This window comes from Eretmochelys imbricata, chromosome 6 (assembly GCF_965152235.1).
Source record: "Eretmochelys imbricata isolate rEreImb1 chromosome 6, rEreImb1.hap1, whole genome shotgun sequence".
NCBI lineage: Eukaryota > Metazoa > Chordata > Testudines > Cheloniidae > Eretmochelys > Eretmochelys imbricata.
In genome coordinates, this window is record NC_135577.1 from 51,259,823 (window position 1) to 51,284,935 (window position 25,113).

Here is a 25,113-nt window from a genome sequence, read left to right on the forward strand (position 1 = left end):
CCTTATAGTGTCCTCTGAGTTAATGTATAAAACACCTGCATTTTATGGGAACTATAGCATCTACTTTTTAAAGTAATTATCCACTTAAGCCATCTATGTTAGTTATAAATGCAATTTAACATCTGAAAGAGCCTGTATCCCATGATCTCCCCGTTCTATGCCGCCAGTGAGCAGCATACAGACCAGTTTGTGGACTTTAAAATGTTTGCTATCTTTTCTGCATTTATTGTTTAATGGGGTGGTATTTCTTATATTCTAGAAAGTGGGTAGCAGATTGTACAAATCAAACTTTTCAATAGGGTAGTGATCATTTTATGAGTTGTTGCCTAGTCTTGCACTTGTGAAATAGTAGTGTAACTTATAAAAAATATTTAATGTTCCTTATTTTTTCCCCTGTACTTCTAAACTTCATCTTTATTCTGTGCTAATTCTGCATTCAAAGAGCTGCCAGGAGTAAAAAAAAAAAAAAAAAAAAAAAACCTGTCCCATCCACCTTGTATATTTCTTAAGCTGCTCCTTTCTCACCCCTTCTCCCTTCCCCCCTTGTGTCTGATGTAAATTTTTTAAAACTTCCTGACTTTTTTGTGAATCAGGGTCTAGCTGTGCAAACTGTTACAGGTGGAGGACAAAAATGGGAGTGAGGTAATGCTTAAGCGTGCTCTATACAGAAAGCTGAACACTCACACACCTTCCCTTGTGTTTACTTTTTCTCCTCATAATATAATAACAAAGGACATTCAATTAAATTTAAAGGGACTTAAAAGGCATCTTTTTAGATTCCCCTTGGGGTAAGGGCGATAAGGCCCTTACCCTCCCTGATCTAGTGCTCCTAAAGTGGGCCGGAGCATTCTGCACTCCCTCTTCTAAATAATAATCCTTTGTGTTGCTCTTGACCACCAAAGAGTATTCATATACACCAAGTACCTAATTTTAAACAGCAGCGCACTATGTAACTACTACTTGCACCTGTACCCAGAAAAGGCAATATCAGCTCTGGAGGGAATTCAGTATATCTGCCTAACAGGTTCAGCCATGCTACCCTCTCCCTCTGCACTTCACAGCCGGGGTAGCGCTCCAGCTGCCCCGTGTCCCTTAACGGGTAGGGTGTGTATGTCTATACTGCCCTTAGAGTTAGACAACCACGGCTGGCTTGTGCCAGCTGGCGGGCTAAGGGGCTGTTTAACCGGTGTGGCCGTTCGGGCTCCGGCTGCAGCGTGAGCTCTGGGGCCCTCCTACCTCGCAGGCTCCTGGAGCCCGGATCTTTACACTGTAGTTAAACAGCAGCCCCTTAGCCCGAGCTGGGCCAGGCCTGGGTTTTAAAAGCTGTGTCCACCTCCCCCGAAATAGCCTAGAAATTGCGGCGCGGAGCTGCCTCCCCGCTGCCGCAGCGGGATCCCCAGCGTGGGTCGCGCCCCCTCTCTCTGGTCGCCCTCCCGCTGCTCCCTGGGCTGCCAGCGGTTTGCCCCTCCTGCGCCTTCAGTGCTCCCGCCCCGACACCGCCCATCCCTCCCGCCCCGCGAGCCGCCGCCGGGAGGCGCTGCCCAGTGCGGGCGGACTCCGGGCAGAGCCGTCAGCAGAAGTTACCGCGCATGCTCCGCTCGCCGCGCCGCCTCCCCGCCTCGCCGAGTCCTTCCTCCCTGGGCCGCCTGCCACGTGGGGACGGAGCCGCGCTGCCGGAGGCCGGCTCGCTGCTGGGGCCGGAGCTGCGGAGCAGTCGCCTCCGCGACCCGGGGTGTGTCCCGCGGCCCCGCCGCCGGGCTCGGTGAGGTGCGTGCGATGGAGGTAGTCGGGAGGGCCCCCGAGCCCTGTTGTCAGCGATGGTTTGTCATGTGGCGGGGCGTGGGCAGGGGGCTGCGGAGTTGGGAGGCGTGGGTGCGTTTGCCCCTGGAGCCGTTTTTTCCTCCTCCTGTCGGCTGGAGTTTTGGAAATGAAAATATGAGAAGTTTCTGCCATGTGGCTCGCATCAGTTAGCCTGGCGGCCATGATCTGTGCGTGTGATGTACTTCACCGCGCAGCCCTTTACAACCTCCTTCCCCCAACGCTTTCACAAGCCTCTTTATTTTCCTGGCGCCCCCATCCCGTGCTTCTCCGGTCTCTTTCTCCCTTCCTGCTCCGGGGGTGCTCCGTTTTCCTGTTTTCCCTAGCAATCTTGGTCTTTTCTTTCTCCCCTTTCCCACACTCATTCTTCCGAACCAGCCCCAGTCCCATGTTAAACTCGGGATACTCCTAAATTCATTCCCATACAGCTTTCCTTGCTCCTTTTCCCCCCCCTGCTTTACGTGCGGATCAGAGGGCCTGTGTTGTTGGACACCTGGCATCTTGTTTTTGTTTTGTTTTCTGAAGAACATATTCTGATTTTATGAAGGTGTTTAGTCACCTTGGAATATGAAAATTACAGCAGGGAGCAGCCCAAACAGGCAGAGGATGGACTAGGTTGGGGTTCTCAAACGGGGTCATGACTTTTCAGGGTGTCATGTGGTTATTACATGGGGGGTCGCGAGCTGTCAGCCTCCACCCCAAACCCTGCTTTGTCTCCAGCATTTATAATAGTGTTAAATATAAAAAACATGTTTTTAATTTATAAGCATGGGGGTCGGGAGTCACACTCAGGCTTGCTATGTGAAAGGGGTCACCAATACAAAAGTTTGAGAACCACTGGACTAGGTGATCAAATAGCCCTTTTCTGTCACTTCTGCTTCAGAGAAGCTTTTAAGGATCTGATGTGTGTGTATGCACACGTGTGTACACTTGGAGAACAAAAAGGATACAATCTTTACAATTTCGGGTAGACACAATGGGTCTGGGAACCTTTTTGCAGCCCATCAAAACAATGTATTGCCTATTGGCTGAACTACCTCAGTGCTGCTCTTCATTGGCGTTAATAATCCTTTAGCTCACTGACTAGAGGTCTAAGTTTCGGAAATGAACATGCAAGAACTTTCGTCCGTCTGAATATGATCAGCTGACAGTCATGGCCTGTGTGTGTATATGTGACTACACATAGTTAAAGCATGGAGTAAATATTGAGCCATTGCTTATCACGCTGTCCTGCAATAGTGTTCAAAAAGCACTGCTAAACTAATGGTTGGCGATGGGGCAAGTCCAGCATCTCAAAAAAACGTTAGAGCTGTATACCATTGGAAGTGAAATCTCAGTTTTTCCAGCAGCATACTGCATTGATTTTAGTCTTGTCACCCAATGAAGTACCTAAAAATAAAATGACGGTTTGATTATGCTCTTCATCCTTCCCTGTACTTCCCAAAATATTACTGAAGTTACTCTTTTGGTAACCTCAGGAGCCAGAAAGTGATTCTGTGACTCTAATACAACTTTAATAGCCATTTCCTCTTTGAGAACTTGGAACCCTGCTTTCCACTGGAGTAAATCCTTAATCTGTAACTAGTGCTTTGTGAAATAACAGCTGCTTAAATCTTGTGATGAGAGTGGAGGAGAAAAAAGCAACATGGTAATCAGAATAAGGTGATTGTAAGATCTAATATTTTATTATCTTAGTGACTTTGCTGGAACAATACAAAAACATCCAGTACTGTGAACTTAAGGGTTGGGCAATTGGAAGGAAGAAGGTGCTGCCTTGCTCGTTAAAGATAACTATTTACAAGTGAAACCCAGTGTTGGAAAAATGCTGTCTGCTTTTTAATTGTATGACAGACCCTTCTGAGTTATTGCACTGTGTTAAATGTTTCTTTAACATCATTCTAATGTAAACAATTTCCACCAGAAATTGTCAAATTGCTTTTTTTAAAATCAGATACTTAAAAAACAAAAACATCAAATCTGTGATTGTGTTGGAAGGTAGTGTCAGAATGAAAAAAGCAAAGAATATCTGATGTAAAAATCTCAACCATCTCATGAAAGCTTTGGGCATCTTATGTTCTTGGCACCACTGTACATCCTAAACTGAAACACGCTGTTGTAGGTCTGAGACTGGCTAACTTTTGAAAAAACTTTTCAGGCATTTTCACTAACCATGCAGCGCAAGAAGGTAGACAATCGCATTCGAGTGCTAATTGAGAATGGAGTGGCTGAGCGACACAGAACACTTTTTGTTCTAGTTGGAGACCATGGGAAGGATCAGGTAACTATCAGCCTAGGACCAGATATTTTCAGTGGCTCTTTTTAGTTAATGTACAGTCTGAGTCTAGAGCAGTGGTTCTTAACCCACAGCCCAATCAGAACACAGCTCTGGCCCATATGACATCCTCAGGGCCACACAGGTATATATATAGTTTGTGGATATGGCCCACATAACACATGGAGAGCTGAATACATGGCCCACAATGGTAAATAAGTAGAGGTATAAATAATTTGCACCTTTCATAAGGAAAGAAACTAATTTCTAGAGTAGCAGAGTGAGAATCTTATCTGACAAGTAGACATTGAGTTAGTATATTTACAGAAAAACTTCTCTAAAAATGAACAGTATACTATGTATTGTACCTAATAAGGATGTAAATGCTGTAGAGTGTGATATTTATGTTCAGACAAACCATGAAATAATAGAAACAAGGATTATCAATAGTGCTTGGAAGGATGTAAATATTAAGCATCATCTGCTATTTTAAAAAAGCTCACGAAAGAAAATAAAGCAGGTAAAATAAAGAAGAATCTGAACTCTTTCTAAAGGAAAAAGACACTACTCCCTAACAAGGCTGGTGAGAGTTTCCCCTTCATTTAATTTAAAATGGTAAAATTATCCTAATGTTCTCCTACAAATTGTCACTTTTGTGACTCAAGCCAGGTGTTATCTATCCAGTTATCTTGCGAGGCTCACCACAGTAGAAATCCTGCTGGAGTAATTTGTAGAGGCAACATTGTATGGAAAGATTTCGCCCATACATCTTCCCCTTTGGGCTCTCAGTGGATGTTCTAGTGAGGGCGAATGGCGAGCACTGCCCAAATTCAGACACCCCCATCTACTATATAGGGGTGGAATGTGCTGCCTCTGCAATGCTGCTGGTGTGTGCTGATGCAGGTTTCAAGAGACATGGGGAAAAGTTACCTTTGTTTAAAAGTCTGCCTGTGCAATAGATGGTGAAGGCCTTGTCTAAACGCAAAAGTTGCATAGTTTTAAATATGCTGCTACTATACTCTACTAATATAATTCAGGTGGCGCAGACCATCTCCTCAGTATAGACTCATTTATAGCTTATTCCTATAGAGAAAGGAGAATAAACCATACCAGTATAAAGCACCTTTATAGTAATACAACCCCTAATGTGGATGCACTTATACTGGTATAACTCAACTGATTAAAAAAAATGGCACCCTTGATTGACAGCTTGTACACACCGTTTGTACACCAGGCCTAAATAAGTGGTTACAAACAAGTTATTTGGAAAGAGACACCAGTTTGTCTAGTAACTAGTTACCCATCCTTTCCTCCTTTATGCAGCGTATAGCTAGACATTCAGCATACGTACAAACCTTGTGATGTCTGAGATTCATCTGCTTTGTACGCAGAATGCTTTTTTTCTATGTCAGCTATGTTTTTAAAATATGGCAAAGTGGAACTATATAGGAAGGAATAATTGAAGCAAAAATTGGTAGCCCTCACTTTGCACAGTTCTGCTTTAGTGGCTTGATGGGTTTGCACTGTCCGTCCAGACTTTAGAAAGGATTCCCTTTCCCAGCAATTCTGCTCCAGGTTATAATCTGTAGCATGTCTTATATGGGGTTCATGTTCTGATGTTTTGGGGGTCAGTACAAGGTGCTGGATGTGAGTTGTGCCATCTCTTACCTCCTGCTAATACCGAGAACTTGTACAATATGAGTCTATCTCAAAAATCTGATATTTTCCACTTGGGATCTAAAAAATGTTTCACTTCATGATTATCTCCTCTCAATGCAGCAGTGATTAATGTGCCTTTGTTTTGATAGGTGGTTATACTCCACCACATGCTATCTAAAGCAACTGTGAAGGCCAGACCCTCAGTCTTGTGGTGTTACAAGAAGGAGCTGGGCTTTAGCAGGTAAGAGGTTTTTGTCTTTCACTCTTCGTGGGGAGTCTAATTGCACTCCAAGTTGTGAAGCTGATCTAAGGGAGCTTCTTCTCAGGTCAGCTGTATGTAGGTTGCTTGTTTCAATTGAGTGGAGAAACTAAGCTAAATCCTGTGATGATTGTACAAAAGTTTCAGTGTAATAGAATTGTTTGTTTTGACTTGAATAATGTAGCAGAAGTATGGGGCTGGGAGCCACGAACTGCTGAGTTCTAATCACAGCTCCGGTGCTGAGTCTGTGGCCTGGTGACCCTCTTTACCTTAGTTTCCCCCCCCTTACATAACTTTAGTAACATTTAGGCATGATCTATACCTAAGCATAGGTTGACCCAGCTGTGTTTTTCAGGGGTGTGACTTGAGCCCCGGTATAGATACTCTTAGGCTGACAGAAGAACTCTTCCATTGACCTCGCTGCTGCCTCTTGGGATGGATTAACTACAGCATGGGAAAAACCCCTTCCCTCGCTGTAGCAAGTATCTACACTATGGCACTACCATGGCACAGCTACGATGCTGTAGCACCTGTAGTGTAGACAAGCCCTTAGAATTGAATGCAGAGTGTAGGCCCTCGTGTCAAAACTTCGACTTTAAGGGGGGATTAATCCCTGGATCTGAATCTGTACCTACAAATATGGGTTCAGAATCAAAAGGGGGCCTGTTTTGGGGATTTCTTTCAGATTTGGCTATAAGACAACTGAAATTTTTCAAGATAAGTTGATCCTATTTGATTTCTGTGATTTTTGGGTTGAAATCTCCTAGGAACAGTTGATGAGTCCAACACTGTGTAACCCAAACATTACCCCTGGTTTACCCTAGAGCCTGAATTCTGGAACCCCCTTTTTAGATCTGAACCAGATCTCAAACAGCCTCCTCAGCCCAGCCCTCTTTCCATGACAACTCCCATATAATTGTTTTTTTTTTTCCCAGCCACCGTAAAAAGCGAATGAGACAACTACAAAAGAAGATTAAAAGTGGAACTTTAAACCTAAAGCAGGATGACCCTTTTGAGTTGTTTATAGCAGCCACAAACATTCACTACTGCTATTACAATGAGACCCATAAAATTCTTGGTAACACCTTTGGCATGTGTGTACTCCAGGTAACAAATTTATCATTTAGCTTAAAAAAAAAATTACACTAGAATGAGAGTCTTCTTTCCCCTGGGCCATTTACTGCCTTTCTAGAAATTTAAATGCCTTACAGGAGAAATCTGTGTCTTGCTTGTATTTTTCAGTGGTGATGGCTCAAGGTATTTTGCATGGCTTTTTGTGAACACAGTGGATTTGTTGGCAGAATTAGAAGCAAGAAAACACTAATGTTATAGAAGCTTGCCTTCCAGAAATATTAGAGAGAGAAGGTGGGTGAGGTAATATCTTTTATTGGACCAACTTCTGTTGGTGAGAGACAAGCTTGGTGCTCTCACCAACAGAAGTTGGTTCAGTAAAAGATATTACCTCACCCACATTCTCTCTAATTTCCTCCGACTGACATGGCTACAACTACACCGCATACCTCCAGAAATGTGTTTTATGGTAGTTTGATTCCTGCTAGCTGATACCAGTTGTCTTGGAAGACTCACAACAACTTTGAATTTGTTCGTTACTAGGATTTTGAAGCCTTGACTCCAAACCTGCTGGCTAGAACTGTTGAAACAGTGGAAGGAGGTGGAATTGTGGTGATTCTCCTCAGAACTATGAACTCACTGAAGCAGCTGTATACAGTGACCATGGTATGTTTGATTAACAAGCACCTCTGATCCTTTTCCACACAGTGGTGGTCCAGAGTCTCCAGACATAGTGCGTTTCTCTTCGGCTTTATATTATATGCTGAGTCATCATTTAAGTGGTTCTCTCCCCCCACCCCCGTACTGTTATTTCTCTGCTATTGTGTGTGTGTCTGCCATTAGGCAGTTCTGCTTAACAAGGTGACTTGAATTCCTCCTAGACTGAGGAATCAAATATGAGGATGCATCATTAACAACTTAATTCTTTAGATATAGAATAAGGATTCAATTCTTCTCTGGGAGCTCAGTGTGACACGGTATTAATGATCTCGGTCTGGGCACTATACAAGCAAATGGAATGTACAATTTTACCTTTCTTTCCAGGGTGGGCACATTTGCTAGAATTTTATTAACTTGGAAAGAGGAGCTCAATTTCCCAAATTCATACCTACTGTTAAGTAGGAGCAACTTCACTACTGATAAAATCTCTGAAGTGCAACCTGTTTATGCTGAATATATTCATTTTTCAGCTAGGGAGTTTCACTAGTCGTAATTGAGTTATCACTTGAATTGGAGAATCAGTTTTTTAGCTTTACTTATGAGGCATACATCATCGATATTCAGCCCCTGCATGACTGGGCCATAAATTAGACAGTATGATGCAATCACATAAAGTTCAGGGAGTAGATAGGGCTGGCGTGGAAATTAATGCTGGGAAGGGTAAAAAGGTATTATTTTTAAAGAGGAAATTGGAAGGTGGGGGAGATGACTGATATACAGGAAAAGAAAGTTCTGTGCCGGGGAAAGGAGAAACATAGTCAAGAATGGATAGAGACAAAGGGATGTTTGATAGTCCATATGAATTATATTCCATATAAGCTGTGCTCTAACCCAGAGATTCCTTCATGTTTCAGACTTGTGAGACTCAGTGATCTTTGTCTTGTTGTTTCAGGATGTTCACTCACGCTACAGAACAGAGGCACATCAGGACATAATAGGGAGGTTTAACGAAAGGTGGGTTGTTAGGAGCTTGAAAACCTAAGCTAACAAGTCTGCATGTGCAAGAAAGGTATCCACAGCAGGGTCTTGTTTCAGGATTGGCACAATGTCCTGTTAACTTAGAATAATGTATGTGCCTTCTTATCACAGAAGTGGCTGCACTTCGCTGGTGGGGGAGTTGTGTATGTACGTATAACCTTTGCATGTCTTACAAGGGATATTGTGGAGCCTAATGAGTTAATTTTTGTGATGTGCTTTGAGATTCTTTGATGAAGGGCTCTGCAGAAGCACAAATATCAGAATGACATTCTCCCATTGTTGTGGCTCTTGATGAGACTCACAAAGCACTTCCATGGCCAAGAAATCTGCCTTACTATACTGAATAAAAAGTCTTCATTGCTATGAGGATAGATAACTAACACCATCTTTCCCCCTGGGAAGAATATAGAATGTTCTTTAGCATGTAGCTGGTGGATGTGTGGTCTCTTGGGTAAAACGGAATCAACAACCAGTATGAAGGCCTAGAATTTTACGTTGATGGGTACATGTAACTACTACCTTGGGGTCAAGAGCTGCCTGTTTACACTGATATTTTCAAATTAATCGTCATGTCATATTCTGAGGCTTTCTTGAAAGATCACCTTAAGTTGGTGGAATGGAGGTGAATGTCTCTGGTTTATAGAACATTCAGACGTATAACGGTGGGGCACACCAGGAACGTTAAATAAAAGGGGTTGAGTAACTAACTTGTCTCAGCCAAGCTATAAAACTGTGTAAAAGCAGGACCAGATTGTAAATGCAGCATCTGGAGAGAAAGGGAGCCGGGGTAAACAAGCTACCAAAGGGCTATGGTGCCACAGTGCTGTATCTGAGCTGGCTTTTCTCTAATCATGCAGGTTCATTCTGTCTCTGGCCTCTTGTAAGAACTGCATAGTGATTGATGATCAGCTCAACATCCTGCCAATTTCTAGTCACGTTGCAAACATAACACCAGTTCCTCCACAGTCTCAGGTAAGTGCATATTATGTATTTGAGTCAAATAGCCTTTTCCAAGGCAAAGATGCAAACAGTAGTTTAAAGTGTGATAAGGATGAGGTTCTTCTTCCCCACTAAATACCAAGAATTATTCTAATCTCAGACTAAAAGAGGACAGAGCCAATTCTAAATTCTGGACTTGAAGATTCAGCTGCTTCTTATATCTGGCAAGCAGTAGCCATCTAGGTGCTGTCGGGAGCAGTGTCAGTGATTCAGCAGAAGGTGCTCCTTTGAATCATTGCTGAAAAAGTCCTCTAGCAGCTTAGGAAGTATCGTGCTGCTGGCAATGTCAGCTGTCAGATGAGAGGTTGATCACTTATGGTGGCTGAATATCTTTTGGCATGTTTTACAAATGTATGGGGGTTTAGCTCTCTGTCCTGAGAATATTAGTCTGGGTAATTCTGGTCACCAAAATTCTCTGCAGTATGTTGGATGCTTCTCCTTACTTCTTGACCTAAACTGTTGAATAGTATTGCTGTTATGCACTTCCTGCATTTCACTGATGAAAGAAGCGTCTGTGTATAATCTGCAAAGTTTTGGAAGTATGGGGAACAGAAGGTGCTCTAAACTTGTACATCACTATTGACAAGAGAACTTTAAGATATTTGAGTCCTGAGAAGTTCTGATCCATAGCATTGTGGTATCAGTTGATAGTACTGCAAAACCTACTACTACTGTTGTTCTCCACTGAACTTTGGCGGTGGTGTTACAGTATCAGTGACCGCATGACAGCCCTGCTCTCCATAGATCTGAGTATCTAACGTGACTGGCAATACTGCCATGTCATGCTTTTGTCTCCAGACTCCTTCCTTTCGTTTGATGATGAACTTCTGTGGTAGGCAGTGATTCTGCTGCCTGGATGCCTCCCGCCATTAAGTTGGGTGTGCTCTGATTTACACTGAAACTTATCCTGCTGCAAATAGCAGTCTTGATTTAGCACACCTGAAGTTCCATTGTGACTTAAATAGGAGATGATTGAAGGGAGACAGTGGGCTTTCCGGTACAGCTGAGTGCTTTCTTTTGAGATTTCCAAAGATAACTAGGAAATTTAGACAACTTCCACTTAAAATTAGTGGGACTTGTGTGTCTAAATCCACTAGTTAGCTTTGAAACTCTCAACCTTAAATTTGAAAACTGATCCCCTTGTTTCTAAAGGTTGGGAAAGAGCTATTTCTACTGTCTTGCTATTTCAAGCTATTACAAGGTCTTTTGCCTCTCCTGCACTTGCACTGATGTAATTAGGGGAATTTTCCCTCATAACTTAGACTGTGTAGAGTGGAGGAACAAAGGAACACAGTATAAAAACTAGAAGAAAGCTAAGGTGGCTATATTGTTCTGTGATTCTCCATTACTGACAGCTGGGACATCTCAGAAAAATGGGTGGGTTTTATATAATTTGTGCTGCAGTATCTAATCCTGACAGGTTGACCAGAAGTGGTCTGGGAGTTCTATCACTGAATTTCCTTGCTTATTTCAGTTTAACATAATGGCTTGTGTTTGTTTTTGGAAAGTGGATCCCTGGATCAGTAGCAGGATCTACTGCTTTGTGCAACTGTTCATCTCATTAGCCCACAGGTATAGCACGTAGCTTTCCTCCCTCAATCAAGGATATGTGCCTTTCTTTAAACATGTGCCATTAAGATAGAGTTCTGTAATTAGACAGCTAGCAAAGAAAAAATAAGATTTAATAATGACTTGCCTGCAGTGCAGAAATTTCATTCTCTTGTCGAAGTGGTGGATATTAGAAGTGTGATGAGAATAGATCTGACTTGGAAGCTCCCTTCTAGAAAATAAGGAATAATAAGCAACAGTGAAACAGGGAAGTAACTCGATTGAGGGACTCTACTTAGGTGTTTAATCAGTTCATGAACATCAGTAGACTTATTTCATATTTGAGTAATAAATAGATCAATATTTAGGGCCAAATCTTTATACCCACCATATCTTATATGTGCATGCAAACCCAGACATGCATGTACAAGTTGAGGTATCCATGTACCCCAGCTGGCCATGACCATATTCTTTGCACGAGCACTTTTAAAGATTAGTTGTAAACCTGTTCCTTAATTTAGTTACAGATTTGTTCTGAAACCATCCCTCAGAGTATTCAAATAACAGTAAATGCTTGTTTTAGTGGTTAGAGCCAGGGGCTATAGGTCAGGATTCTTGGTTCTATTCCTGGCTCTGCCACTGACTTGCTGTGTGGCAAGCTACTTCGCCTCTGTGCCTCAGTTTCCCCTCTGTAATGCTTCTCACCTTGTGGGGTGTTGTGTGGCTTAACCAGTATTTGTGAAGTGTTTGGCAAAACTTGTCTTAACGCTTTGCTGGGAATGCCCTTCTGCAATAGCCCCATTGTGTCTAGGGCAGACAGAGTATATGGTTTTGCATCACGTATGGACTTCAATAATGCATAGGGACTGGGATTGTCAAGAATCGTGTCAACTTGACTCTTTGCTTTTTTGGGTTTCTCTTACTCCCAGTGTTTCTTTGATGTAATCCACGTGATTTATTTTTCTTTCAATAGACTGAAGATGACTTACCAAAATAGACTTTAGAAAGGTATCTAGCAATAATCTCTTCTTCTGAGTTAATACAGCCTATTGTACCAGTTCTCAATAATCTAGGATTGAGGCTGGGTTGATCATTCTTCTAATCCAAGTCCAGAGAGGACTGGATTCACAGCTCACCGGTCCCTCATTCTGAAGGATGTATCATATGTTGGACCCAAATGTATGCCCCACCTACAAGCCTGACCCCAGTATTAAATTTGCAATAGAACGTCTCTTCCTGCCATATCAAGATACGAGAGGTGTGGAGGCAGCAGCTGTGGTGTAAGGTCCCGTATTAATCCTGCTTTGTTAAATTCTTCTCTTGCTTCTAGGAGGATAGTCTCAGACCTCAGGATCTGGAGCTGAAGGAATTGAAGGAGAGCTTGCAGGATACGCAACCTGTAGGCGTGCTGGTGGATAGCTGTAAAACTCTGGATCAGGTTGGCATGGTGTTAAAATGGGAGCGCCGTTCTCTTGACAGATACCCCAGCCATTCATGTTCATGTCCCATGCTGTGCCTCTGAATGAAAAGTTCACAAACCAGTGCTGCCTCCTACAGGAAAGCAGCTCTCTCTTGGCTTGCTTGGAAGAGTTAACATGACGGGGCAGCTCAAAGGCAGCTCTGAGAGGCCTCTTCAAGCAGCTTGACTTTCCCTAATGAAAGGAAGGGTTAGAATGGAAAGAGGCTGAGGAGTTGTGCTAGAAAGCTCACTTACCGAGAGGAAATGGCGTAGAGCTCTTGAAGCCTCAGATTTGCGATAAGTGGGCAACTGAGCCACACGTTCAAATCGTGGCATGACTTGACTTAGCTCAGCTACCTTAAGAGGTGGTAAAATGGGCTGTCGCGTAACTTATTTTGTGTGTCTTACATTTAACAACTTAAACTCCAAGTCCAGTCCATGCATGATAAAGATTCCCAGCTCTTTCAGTTGAGCAAGGGCTTGTCCTGGTGCCCTTGTTCAAAATGTCCCTATCCCTGGTGTGGTGCAGAGTGCTGATCGTGTACAGCTCTCCTTGCGAGAGGTAACTTTGCAAGCATGTGATTTGTGAAGAGTTGTGAGATCCTTCTGAGTGAAAGATGCTTTGTAAAAGGCAAATACTTATTACTCTTGCTGCTGTTCTCTGTGTGTCATCACCCTTCCACAGATTAGAGGGTGTGTGTCTCTCTAGAGTTAAAACAGGTCCTACTTTGTCCCGTGCTTTCTCATGATGTCTAGTTTTTAGTGTTGGTTTGGTCAGGGAGTACACTTAGTGGTTAGATCTGAGACTGGGATTTAAGATTCTTCCCATTGACCTGCTGTGTGACCTTGGGCAAGTCTCTAAACCTCATTGTTCCTGCCATCTGCACAATAGATCAGATACTTTTCTACCTTACAGAGGGGTTCTGGGACTTCCAAGTGGAGTTAGGCACAAATGACAGTAAGGTGCTTATGACAATCTTCTGGAATAAAGTGATTTAAAGTTCTCAAGTAAAACGTGCTCTTGAGATCCACAATACAACGATAGCTATGATTCTGTGTCTTGCCCAGTCCCATTTTGAGAGCTCAGGGTGCAAGCATGCTCAGAGATTGTAGTATTAAGTATCAAGCGGTGAAAAAAATAAGTTATTTGGCCGGTTTTAATGTCTCTCTTTCTCATTGTTTCCCGTCCTGCCCCCCCAATACCTGGAAAAGGGATGTGTCAGCTCCCATTAGTGATACCATGTGCACATGGCTTTATTGCTCCATTAAACACCACTCCTGTGTTTTGTTTCCTATTCACTAGGCAAAAGCACTTTTGAAATTTATTGAAGCCATTTCTGAGAAGACTCTGAGGAGCACCGTGGCTTTAACAGCTGCCAGGGGACGTGGTAAATCTGCTGCCTTAGGACTGGCTATAGCTGGAGCCGTGGCTTTTGGGTAAGCTTAACCTCAGCTGTCCAGGCTTTTATTTGCATTTGTAAATAATGAGAAGGCTGAGAAGGATTTGAGGTGCATTTGTGTGTCAGTAATATACATACATTACGCAATGCTTTTTATGCATTTTGATGGATAATTGTAATTTCCAAATTTTTCCATTTTTATACTAACAGGAAATTTTAAATCTTTAAAAGTCAGAATAATCACATTTAAAAAAAAATTAATGTAGGCAACTAAAAATCAGTTATCAGTTGTGTAGTGAAACCAATGAACAATAGAAGTTGAGGATACAAGTGTGGTGAATTCTGACAGTGTGCTTGGATCTGTATGTAGCGTGGGACTATTTCTGGGCTCAAAGTTAAGATATTCGTAAGTATTCATAGGATCAGGGCTCTCCTAGGTAAACAACATAATGTTAGATACCATTAACTTGGGTTTGAATAGAGACTGGGAGTGGCTGGGTCATTACACATATTGAATCTATTTCCCCGTGTTAAGTATCCTGTCACCTTCTTGTCAACAGTCTAAATGGACCATCTTGATTATCACTACAAAAGTTTTTTTCTCCTGCTGTTAATAGCTCATCTTAATTAATTAACCTCTTATTCCGCCATTTCATATTCTCTGTATGTATATATATCTTCTTACTCTATGTTCCATTCTATGCATCCGATGAAAGCTTATGCTCAAATAAATTGGTTAGTCTCTAAGGTGCCACAAGTACTCCTGTTCTTTTTGCGAATACAGACTAACACGGCTGCTACTCTGAAACCTAACATAATGCTTGTGTACAGTGGAGCAGGTTTCCCAAGAAATGGAAGGGCTTACAATTTTAGTTTTTTTGAACGTCTTTTTTTTTTTTTTTGCATGGTGGCTTAACGTGGATAGGGCTGTAGATTCATAACAGAAGCAGAAATGATCATATTTCACAATTATTTCATTTTTCAAGTATCAGTCATCAAGAAGTGATGAATTTTGCTAGAGCTAGTAACACAGGAACATAATTATCAAGTGACTTGTCTGTACATTTTAATTATTGTCTACTTTTTGTGTGGAGAGAGAACTGTTCTATTGCTGTATCTAACTAAAGTCACATCCGTTCATGTAATGAAGTCCACTGTCCTTTGTATACGAGCTCGAGTTTTATTAGATATCTGAGAATATTGATTTGCTTGTTTTACAAATAAAAGCACTTAGTATATGTCCAAAATAGTCATTTTTAAGTAGCCAGTCTCATCCTGATATAGTGATGGGGATATTACAATACATTAAATAATTTGCTTTAGTCCCTGATTTGGGTTCGTTCATGGAAGGGTAGATCGTGTAATTCTTGTTAACAGTAAAAAGAACTTAAGGTTAGATGATGATTTATTATTGATCTGACAAATGCTGTACAAAATGAAGATGGCCATTGGACCATACAGCTTATAGTCAAAAAGGTGAGATGGAGCGGACAGGATGCACTGGAGACCCCACTGGGAAAACTAATTTTGAAAATACTTTTAGGATTCCTACTTGTGGGCATTTCAGGAGAAGTAAGTGTTGAATGCAGGAGTAGAGAAGCATGTGCTGCTGAATACTTTGGTGTAGTGGTACACACATAGAAGTATCCTATAGCTGTGGTAGAAAGAATGTTTCTCTTTAATTGTTGCTATCTATTACAGTATAAAGCTGCCTTATATAAACTCTTTATGGTTTAAGATGCTTTGTATATGTTAAATTTCAGTGTTTTATAATGTCTTACATGCTCTGTATAATATAAACTGGATCGTTTGCACTGCTTTGGATAAAAGGATTTAAAACCCTGTTTTGTTTCCTCAACAGTTACTCCAACATCTTTGTGACATCTCCCAGTCCAGATAACCTTCACACACTATTTGAGTTTGTATTTAAAGGCTTTGATGCACTGCAGTACCAGGTAAGGAGAGCAGGCTTTTACAGTGGTTTCATAGAATCATGTTTAGTTAGGGATTTAAAACTGCATTTCTCATTTTGGCTTTTACGTGATTATTTTAAAAATGATACCTTTTTAGCCAGAGGCTGTTTGCTCCTAAAAGCCTTGATAATGCTTTTCAGAAGTACATAGTGAATCAGAGTGCGCTGATAGTTTACATTCAGTATTTGTAAATCAGAAATATTGTGAAACTAGATTTCTTTGCATAAGGAAAAGGATATTGCTTTTAATACAAGATTTTCATTTAGGGCCCTCAATTTAAAGTAAATGCTAGGAATACAAGTGAAATAGATTAAATAGATGACTGCTTCTTTGCTAAGAAATGGAATTTATTTGTGGATCTGCTACTCCATGAACTTTGCAAGTGTTGGAGAAACCAGCTGTCTGATGGATCTCATTGAATGGACGAAAGGGAACAAAGTGCTATTATATTTTTAATACTGTTTTCACTTTAGGAATACAGGTAGGTTTATCCAGGTTGAGGCTTTCTTTACAGAATTTCTGTGCAAATAAACTGACCCTCAGGAGTGCAAGTGAGAATCTGAATGAAAGATTTGAAAAACACTTCGTTTTTCTCACAACCTGCTGTTCTGTTAGCTCTTGCATCTTCATTTTATTTAATCTCTTCCTTCAGGAACATCTGGACTATGAGATTATTCAGTCTCTGAACCCTGAGTTTAATAAAGCAGTCGTCAGAGTGAATGTGTTCAAGGAGCACAGACAGACTATCCAGGTAATTAACCTGCATGTCTCTTCTCCAGCCTCACTATTTCCTATTCATGGCCACTGGAAGTATAGCATATCGCTTACGTTTTTAATCTTAAGTGTGTTCATTTTACATAATGTGTAATAATGTTACACACCCTCATGTATTCAAACAGGTTAGAGGAGGCAAATTGCTTCCGGATCCCTGGGTTCCCCAAGGGAAGCTATTCATCTAGCTCTGTGGAGATCTAGTAAGTCAAGGATCTTCACTTGGATTTGCACATGCTTGTCTTTTGGTATGTGTTATAATAATGCCCAGAAAAGTGTGGGGAAGGAGCACAAATATATAGCAGACTGGAAAAATGAGGGAGACCTAATCTGATACAAATAAAGTGCTTTTGTGGCTCCATAGACATAACAAAGCATATGACCTGCTATTCCTCCTCCCTGGATTGTCACTAAAGTTCACCCAACTAGTTTACCACAGTGCCTGCACTCCATTTCTCTCTAATCAGAGACTGGGACCTTGGAAGGAAACTGCTTCTATAGGGCTGCAGCTTTTGCCTCCTTTGAAGTCTCCCCAACTCCCAGACAGCTGCTCTGGATAGGGATTACCTTAGTAAAATGGGACTTCGCTCCTTGCAGTACATACATCCCGCCGATGCTGTGAAACTGGGCCAGGCTGAACTTGTGGTGATTGATGAAGCTGCTGCTATCCCCCTACCTCTGGTGAAGAACCTGCTGGGGCCTTACCTTGTCTTTATGGCTTCTACGATCAATGGGTAAGAGACTCACGCAGGCCTGCTTGTCTGGAAAACAAACAGCAAGGGCAGTTTCTTGTAGGACCCTGCAGATTTACTGCTCTCATTCAGGTCAGCCTTTACACTCTTTCTGTTAGTACTGACCCTTTTGTATAACCGCTCTGTCTAATGGCTGCCTTTGAATTGACTGTTGTCTTCATTCTCTTCTATGGGTCACTTAGTAGTCCAGCCTCCTATTAATTGCCTGTCCCTGGCATGAAGACATGCTCTGTTCCGTGCCTGTACAAGGAGCAAATGTTTAAGCATGATGCTGAAGTCTGTTAGGAGGAGTGACTGTATAAGGTTTGTGGAGAGCAGCCACCTTCCGAACAAAGGGGATTAAGAAAATTCCAGCATTCTGGCGAGAGTCCAGTATAGGTTACTGTACCTGCCTGTTTAAATTCCCCTTATGTTTCTGCCAGAAATTTAGTCACTTCTTGTCACATCACTGTAGTGCCCTGAAAGAGCTGCCATCTTTCACCCTGCAAACAGCTGCATTTCGGTGTCAGGTGAAGCAGTTTGCGTGGGAGTAAAGTCAAGTCCTTTGATCAGTCAGTGTCACATGCGCAGCATCTTTGCGAGGCACTTGTCCCCTTGCCACTGCGTTTTGGCTTCTTCCTGCAGCTTGTACCAACAGTGAGGCCATAAGGGACCTAGTAATGGCACCAGAACCAGGCTAAAGCCTGTAGATAAAATCCGATTTTAGATCGGAGCTTCCCCACACTACTTCTGGGGTTTTGTTTCAGCCTCGTTTTACTTGCTTCTCTTTGATCTCTAATCTTGTAGTTATGAGGGCACTGGTCGGTCATTGTCCCTGAAGCTGATTCAGCAGCTCCGGCAGCAGAGTGTACAGGCACAAGCCAGCATGACCGCAGAGAACAAATCTACAGCTACGGCTAAACTCGCCTCAGGTACCTCCCCATGCTGACATCTCTGAATAGGAGTATCTAACCAGCAATATGACTGCTGTTGACTTGCACCCTATACAATCCTTGGTGCTTGCGTACTTGGATTTCTGCAGCTTCAGGTGGAGAGTGGGGGTGGAGGAACATGCAGGAAGCTTTAAAGAAGCTTGACTTGTAACTTGGCCTCTAGGCTTAATATTTTCAATTTCTCACCTTCTGAAATGTAACACACTTGTAGGGGCATGGACTCCACCTGATCAATCTAACTACCTTGATTCTATGTGGAAATAGGCTTAAGTGTCCAATTTTGGGTGGTTTGGTGGGGAAGTAGGTGGTTTACTACTTTCAGTCTTTTGGACCAAAGCTATTGAAGGGCCTGATCCTGTTGGCATCTTCAGTATTTGTCACTTCAGACATGTTGTGGTTTTTCTTTTGAATCTCTCCTTCCAGCTCGTACATTGCATGAAGTCTCCCTTCAAGAGTCAATCCGATATGCCCCTGGAGACCCTGTTGAAAAATGGCTCAATGACCTACTATGTTTGGATTGTCTCAACATCACCAGGATCATCTCTGGCTGCCCGCTGCCTGAAACCTGTGACCTGTATCCTGGCTGAAATTAACGCATGTTCTAAATAATTTACGTCCAGCTGTGGCAGGGTAAAGTGAGCTCTTCCAGAAGAGACTAACAGCAATTTATATGCTATTTCTGAGAGGTTGGAGGTGATACTCTCCTCCTCGATTTCTGTTTTCTTTAGCACAACTTATAATTCTGCTTATTTATATTGGTCTGCACATTTCAGTCTAGCTCTCCTCTTCAGTAATGGATGAAGCACCCTGTATGACAGGAATATGCTCCAGAGCCCACTGAAGCTGAAGGGTGTGTTCCTTGGTGGGGATGAGCAGACTCGCTAGGCACTTTGAGAAATAGATACGTAAATGTTCTAAAAATGTTAAAATAATGAACAAATCTGACGTTCTTGTGCAGTGCTGAGAATGCTGAGTGGACTTAACAAGCATGGGAAAGGCGCTGTTCCTAGGAAGAAGCTACAGTCTAAGGCCCCAATTCTGCACTGGCCCATTGACCAGCCTGTTGATATCAGTAGGGTTCTGTGCAGATACCGGGTCCACCCAGGCGCTTCTCAGTGCAGGATCTAATCAAAGTGCACTCAGGCCAGTCTTCTGGGCTCAAACTCCTAGCATGGGATCTTTTTCTTTTTTTTTTTTTTTTAAAGGGGTGGGCTGTCAGTGTTTTATTACCATTGATGAGCTTCAAAGAAGAGTGGTGCATTGTAACGAAGGTTTTGAGCGAGGGAGATGGTCAAAATTATGTGATTTCTTTCCTAATTGATGTGCTTAAAAGGGGGTATGCGGTCAGACGTGAAGACTGTCCAAAGCCCTCATGCTGAAGTCTTTTGACAGCAATAACTTAAAGAATGAGGAATCTGTGTTCCTTGTCCGGCTGATGCAGGCGCAGTATAAAGGCACTGAGCCAGCTCATACGGTGATACTATATGGAAAATCACCTCAGGCTGGGATAAATCAACAGGGGATGTGTCTTTTGGCTTTGGTTGTTTCCTTGATCACTGTACTTAGATATTATGTGAACAGAGACACCCTCTTTTGTTATCACAAAGCGTCGGAAATTTTTCTCCAGAGGCTGATGGCTCTCTACGTGGCTTCACACTACAAGGTAGTGACACTGCCCTGTCAGCTGGGATGTAGGGGAGAAATCTCTGCCGTTTTAAAGAGGTCAAATTGAGAAAGCTTTAGTGGACTGATAACTCAATAGCCTTTTTGTGTCCTGACAGCCGAACTCCATACCCAGCTTCTAGCTTGGTACATCACTGTCTTCCCAGTTCCCTCCTCACCCAACAGGCACTATCCCATCATGGGTTAATACTGATTCCTGGCTGTGAAATCCAGGAGACCAAATCTTAGATATGCCCGTTGCACTTGCACAGAGCTTGATAGCTGAATTATATAGGGGAGAGAAGGGTAGGTGATGAACAGTCTTCAGTAGCGTTTATTGCATTAAATAAGAACTGGTTTTTTGAATGGCCTTAAATTTAATTTAAAAATAGTAATAAAATGTACCTGTAGATTGATAGATAATCTAATCCAAATAATGTAGTCTAGGATTGATAGCCTTGAATTGTTTTGAGAGTTTCTTTAGCTATCAGTATTACGCCAAGGTTTTTGCCATATCCAAATTCACAGGAGGGAGACGCAGGATTTATAGTAGCGTTAAACTCTAAGTAATTGCTATCTTTGTGGTAGAACTTTGAAACTCTCCCCTCGTAACTGCAGAGAGTCTCTAGGATTGTTGGTCTGCAGATACACAGGCACCCGTCTCGCTAACACTTACTATAGCTGACAGAGAATTAGTGCTGTAACTTGTTTGTTTTATGGCCCTCTAGAATTCTCCCAATGACCTCCAGATGCTTTCAGATGCTCCTGCTCATCATCTCTTCTGCCTTCTGCCACCAGTCCCACCTACCCAGAATTCCTTGCCAGAAGTACTTGCTGTTGTTCAGGTAAGAAACAGAAAGTGTGTGTGAATACAGAACCACTCAATAAGGATGCAGTGGCAGGATGTGACAGTGGCTCATATCTGTAGAACTATATAGTAATTTCAGTTTTGTGTGTGTTATACTAGTGCCCAGAAGCTTTAATCAGGGCCCTGTTGTGCTAGCTTCTGTACAAATATACAAGGACACTGTCCCTTTCACCCAGCGCTTACAACCTAAGAAATACATTTGTGCTGCAGGGCCTGCTGAGAAGCCGAAATACTGGTCACAGCAACCTCTTCCCCTGGGGAGAGTTGATTGTATTACTTCTCCAACGACCCCTGTATTCCTGTTACTTCATAGCACTTGTATAGTCCTGCACAAATACGAACTGATTAGGAGATGACTGAATTGTGGTGCATTGATATTGGACCTTCTTACATCTTATTTGCAGTTCTCAACTAACATGAGCATTTCTATATAAGTATGCAACTCTTCTGCCTCCCTGACTCATTAAGTACCAGTAATCAAAGTAATGATCACCAGGGCAATACATGCTAGTAAATTCACAATCTTCAGTAGGGAACAGGCCCATCCTAAGAGGAGAAATGAGGGAAAATCTCAGAGTGAAACTGGCTAGGCAGGTGGTAAGTACTGGTTAGCTACTACTGATGAGCTATAGATTGTGCATATAGGTAGTCTTTGCTAAAGCATGTTGTAATTAAAGTTGACAGGCTATTATCAATGTTTATTTTTAAACATTTTATATTTTTTTCAATTTAAATTTTCACAGTTGTGTGAAAATGGGGGGGGGGGTAAAAAATTGGGGAGTCAGACAATAATTATTTACTAATAGTAGTTACTGGGATTAAAAAGTTTAAAGCTTTATAACTGTTAAAACCCAAACTGTCGTCAACACACACTGAAATATGCAAAGTAAATATCCTTAAATCAAACTCTGATGTTCTCAAGCAACATATTTCTTTGCCAGCTTCAATTACTATTGATGGAAATATTTTTGTCGGTTTGTGAAATCAATGTTTACAGATAAAAACCTAATCCTTCCAAGCCTACCTACAGTCTTTGTTACACTGTCCTTCTCCCATCCCTGCCTGCTTATACCTTATCTTTTTAGACTGAACGTTTTTAGGTCCGGGCCGGTCGCTTGTTGTACTGTGTGTTTGTACAACCTCCAGCAGAAGAGGGTCCTGGTAAGCTTCAGGTTCTCCCACAGTATAGATGGTAGGTTAGATGACTGACCAAATGTTTTCTATTTATGTGCTTCTGCAATGGGCAGCGCTAGTAAGGGACTAAACCTCTTTCTCTGTTCACAACCTTTCCTTCTTTCTCTTGGCAGGTGTGTCTGGAGGGAGAGATCTCTCGCCAGTCTATCATGAACAGTCTGTCTAGGGGGAGGAAGGCTTCAGGAGATCTTATTCCATGGACTGTCTCAGAGCAGGTAAGTCATTTGGCTATTTGGTTATGTTCGGGTGGTGGTGGGGGGTGTGTGTGTGTAAGTGCTGATTTGATATTCTGAACATTCCTACTATTTTTTTCTTTAATATGACTTGTATTTTGCATGCAGTTTCAAGATCCAGACTTTGGGAGCCTCTCGGGTGGACGTGTTGTTCGCATTGCAGTCCACCCAGATTATCAAGGGGTAATGTATTCCAGCATTCTGTGATTATAGGTAGCCAGCAGTGGGACCACCTCATCTGCTCTCACAAGATGATCCGAATGAGGCCTGACCATTATTTGGGTGGGGGACTTCCAATGAAAGCTCAACTTCTGCAGCAAGTGTAGGGGAATTGTCCTCCTTCGGGGTAGTACCAAACCAATGTCCCCAGCATCTTGCTGGGCAGCGCTTTGCTGCTGGAGATGTGATACGAAGCATCAGAGCCCGTGAATTTCTTGTGAGACTAGGGCTGTTAACCCTGGTGTCCTGGATGCTGCCTTCTGGGGGTCATTCCTTCTGCCTACCTTTGGGTCCCATCTTCCAGACTGTACCTCAGCAAGTACCATGATTTTGGTGGGTTACTAATCTGACAGCTGCAGGATTGTGCCCTAAACGTCTGGCGGTAGCTTCAGTTGAACAATGCATCCTCCACTTCCCCTTCTATAAGCTGTTAGGTATGTAAGCAGCAGATACATTTTCATAGTGGCTGAGTGATACTAGTATAGGTCATCTGTAAACTGAATGCGCCCTCTTTAGGGTGAAAGGGGTTTTATAAATGTGATACTTTACTGATGCATTAGTGATGGGATAATGAATCTTCTTTAAAAAAAAAAAACACACACACACACACACACACAGTTTTAAGAACTTTTTAATGTATTTTCCTTTGTTTTAAATTTCCCTCCTCTTTCGCAGATGGGTTATGGCAGCAGGGCTCTGACCTTACTGCAAATGTACTATGAAGGCAAATTCCCTTGCCTGGAAGAAAAAATGACTCCGAAGCCAAAAGGAATTACTACCATAAGCAGTGAGGTATAAAGTGCTATGTACTGCTGTTTTAGGCTATTCAGTTTGTATTGGACTATATGGTGGAACCCTCAGTAGCTGAGTGTCCCATATGTCCTTCCACATTTATAGCTTTTGAGAGATTTAATCTGTAGTCACTGTGAAGACTTGTTCACCTGCTCACTTGGCTGCACTTTTTCCCTCTCTTCTCTCCAGGCTGTCAGTTTGTTAGAAGAGGCTGTGACACCTCGGAAAGACTTGCCTCCTTTACTTCTCAAACTGAGTGAGCGACAAGCGGAGAATCTAGACTATCTGGGGGTATCTTATGGTTTGACACCAAGGCTGCTCAAGTAAGAGTGTAACCATATTTGTCATCTATACCAGCGTTTCTCAAACTGTGGTCCGTGGACCCCCAGGGTTCTCCAGGGGGTCCGTGGGTCCCACTGATCAACTCCTCCCCCTCCCTCCAAGCTCATCCTGAAGGCCGGAGAACAGCTGTTCAGTGGTGTGCAGAAGGCATTGGGAGGGAGGGGGAGGAGCGGGGATGGGATGTGCTCGGGGGAGGGAGGTGGAAAGAGGCAGGGAAGAGGAGGGGTGGGGCCTTGGGAAGAGGGGTGGAGTGGGGGCGAGGCCTGGGGCTGAGTGGGGAGGATTGGGGGGGTCTGTGAAAAATTTTAAATCAGAATGGGGGTCTTGGGGTTGCTAAAGTTTGAGGACTGCTGATCTATAGTAAATGTGGTTGGGGGGAGCCCCTACAGATGAATGTATCATAGCACTTGGGTCCTGATACCTGTTCAGGTTTCCCTTGCTCGTAATTCCATTTCCTGTTTCAAATCTGGCACAGCTCCATGCCCCCCTGTGGTGGGATCTGTACTTACAGTTCAGGATGGCTGGATGCAACTACTTCGGGAGCCCTTCAGAGTAATGCAGAGCTCTCCCTTCTTTGCTAGACCATTTACCATCTCAAGCTCTGGTTCTTGTATGGCCAGACTGCCCCAGTTCCACTGCAAAGCAGATCTGTGGTGCTGTGCAAGTCCAAGGATACTGTTGCATGAAATAAGTGGGTCCAGGAAGTTAAAGGTGTTAATATGACACTGGCAAAGTGCAGTATTAAACAGCTATTTTTGTAGTTTGGGGTTCTGCGTATAGACTCTCCACCCTGCTTAATTCCATGGAGCAAGTACTGTGAAATTCATGCCATAATCTGGAAGTTTATTGATTGGCTATGCAGAAGAATCCAAAATATAAAGTATATAAAGTTGTTCATGCATTACCATTCTATCTTAGCCAAAACTTAGCAAAATGCCGTTTTCAGAGAGGATGTTGGCTAAACTCCTTTGTTTTGTCAAACAGGCCTTCTCATGGGGAAAAATCTAGTCTTTTAAACTCAGCTGTTGGTGCTTGTCATTATTGCTGCTTTTGACAAAACAGACAGATGTGAGGGGAGCGAAAAAGGATAGTGAAAGGTGGGAAAAGTACAGCTTCCTGCTAAAATTTACAAGATCCAGTGCAGCTGATGAGTCATGAATGACACAAGAACAAATGGATATAAAATGGCCAC

At 42.6% G+C, this 25,113-nt stretch overlaps 1 protein-coding gene across 2 annotated transcripts in view; it reads left to right on the forward strand.

The window, feature by feature from the left end:
* The first annotated feature begins 1,655 nt into the window (after positions 1 to 1,655).
* NAT10 (N-acetyltransferase 10) overlaps positions 1,656 to 25,113 on the forward strand; it is a 36,003-nt gene continuing 12,545 nt past the window's right edge. The window contains exons 1-20 of one of the 2 annotated variants that reach the window (XM_077818522.1): positions 1,656 to 1,767; positions 3,974 to 4,096; positions 5,899 to 5,990; positions 6,944 to 7,115; positions 7,623 to 7,745; positions 8,692 to 8,753; positions 9,635 to 9,749; positions 12,655 to 12,762; positions 14,087 to 14,220; positions 16,045 to 16,138; positions 16,809 to 16,907; positions 17,525 to 17,661; positions 18,466 to 18,590; positions 19,035 to 19,185; positions 20,178 to 20,274; positions 21,002 to 21,118; positions 22,449 to 22,550; positions 22,677 to 22,751; positions 23,463 to 23,579; positions 23,769 to 23,902. In XM_077818522.1, the coding sequence (XP_077674648.1) occupies positions 3,989 to 4,096; positions 5,899 to 5,990; positions 6,944 to 7,115; positions 7,623 to 7,745; positions 8,692 to 8,753; positions 9,635 to 9,749; positions 12,655 to 12,762; positions 14,087 to 14,220; positions 16,045 to 16,138; positions 16,809 to 16,907; positions 17,525 to 17,661; positions 18,466 to 18,590; positions 19,035 to 19,185; positions 20,178 to 20,274; positions 21,002 to 21,118; positions 22,449 to 22,550; positions 22,677 to 22,751; positions 23,463 to 23,579; positions 23,769 to 23,902 (2,162 nt within the window). In that variant the 5' untranslated portion in view covers positions 1,656 to 1,767; positions 3,974 to 3,988. Of the gene's footprint in view, positions 1,768 to 3,973; positions 4,097 to 5,898; positions 5,991 to 6,943; positions 7,116 to 7,268; positions 7,374 to 7,622; positions 7,746 to 8,691; positions 8,754 to 9,634; positions 9,750 to 12,654; positions 12,763 to 14,086; positions 14,221 to 16,044; positions 16,139 to 16,808; positions 16,908 to 17,524; positions 17,662 to 18,465; positions 18,591 to 19,034; positions 19,186 to 20,177; positions 20,275 to 21,001; positions 21,119 to 22,448; positions 22,551 to 22,676; positions 22,752 to 23,462; positions 23,580 to 23,768; positions 23,903 to 25,113 lie in introns of those variants that run through there. The other variant, XM_077818523.1, reaches the window with a different exon arrangement.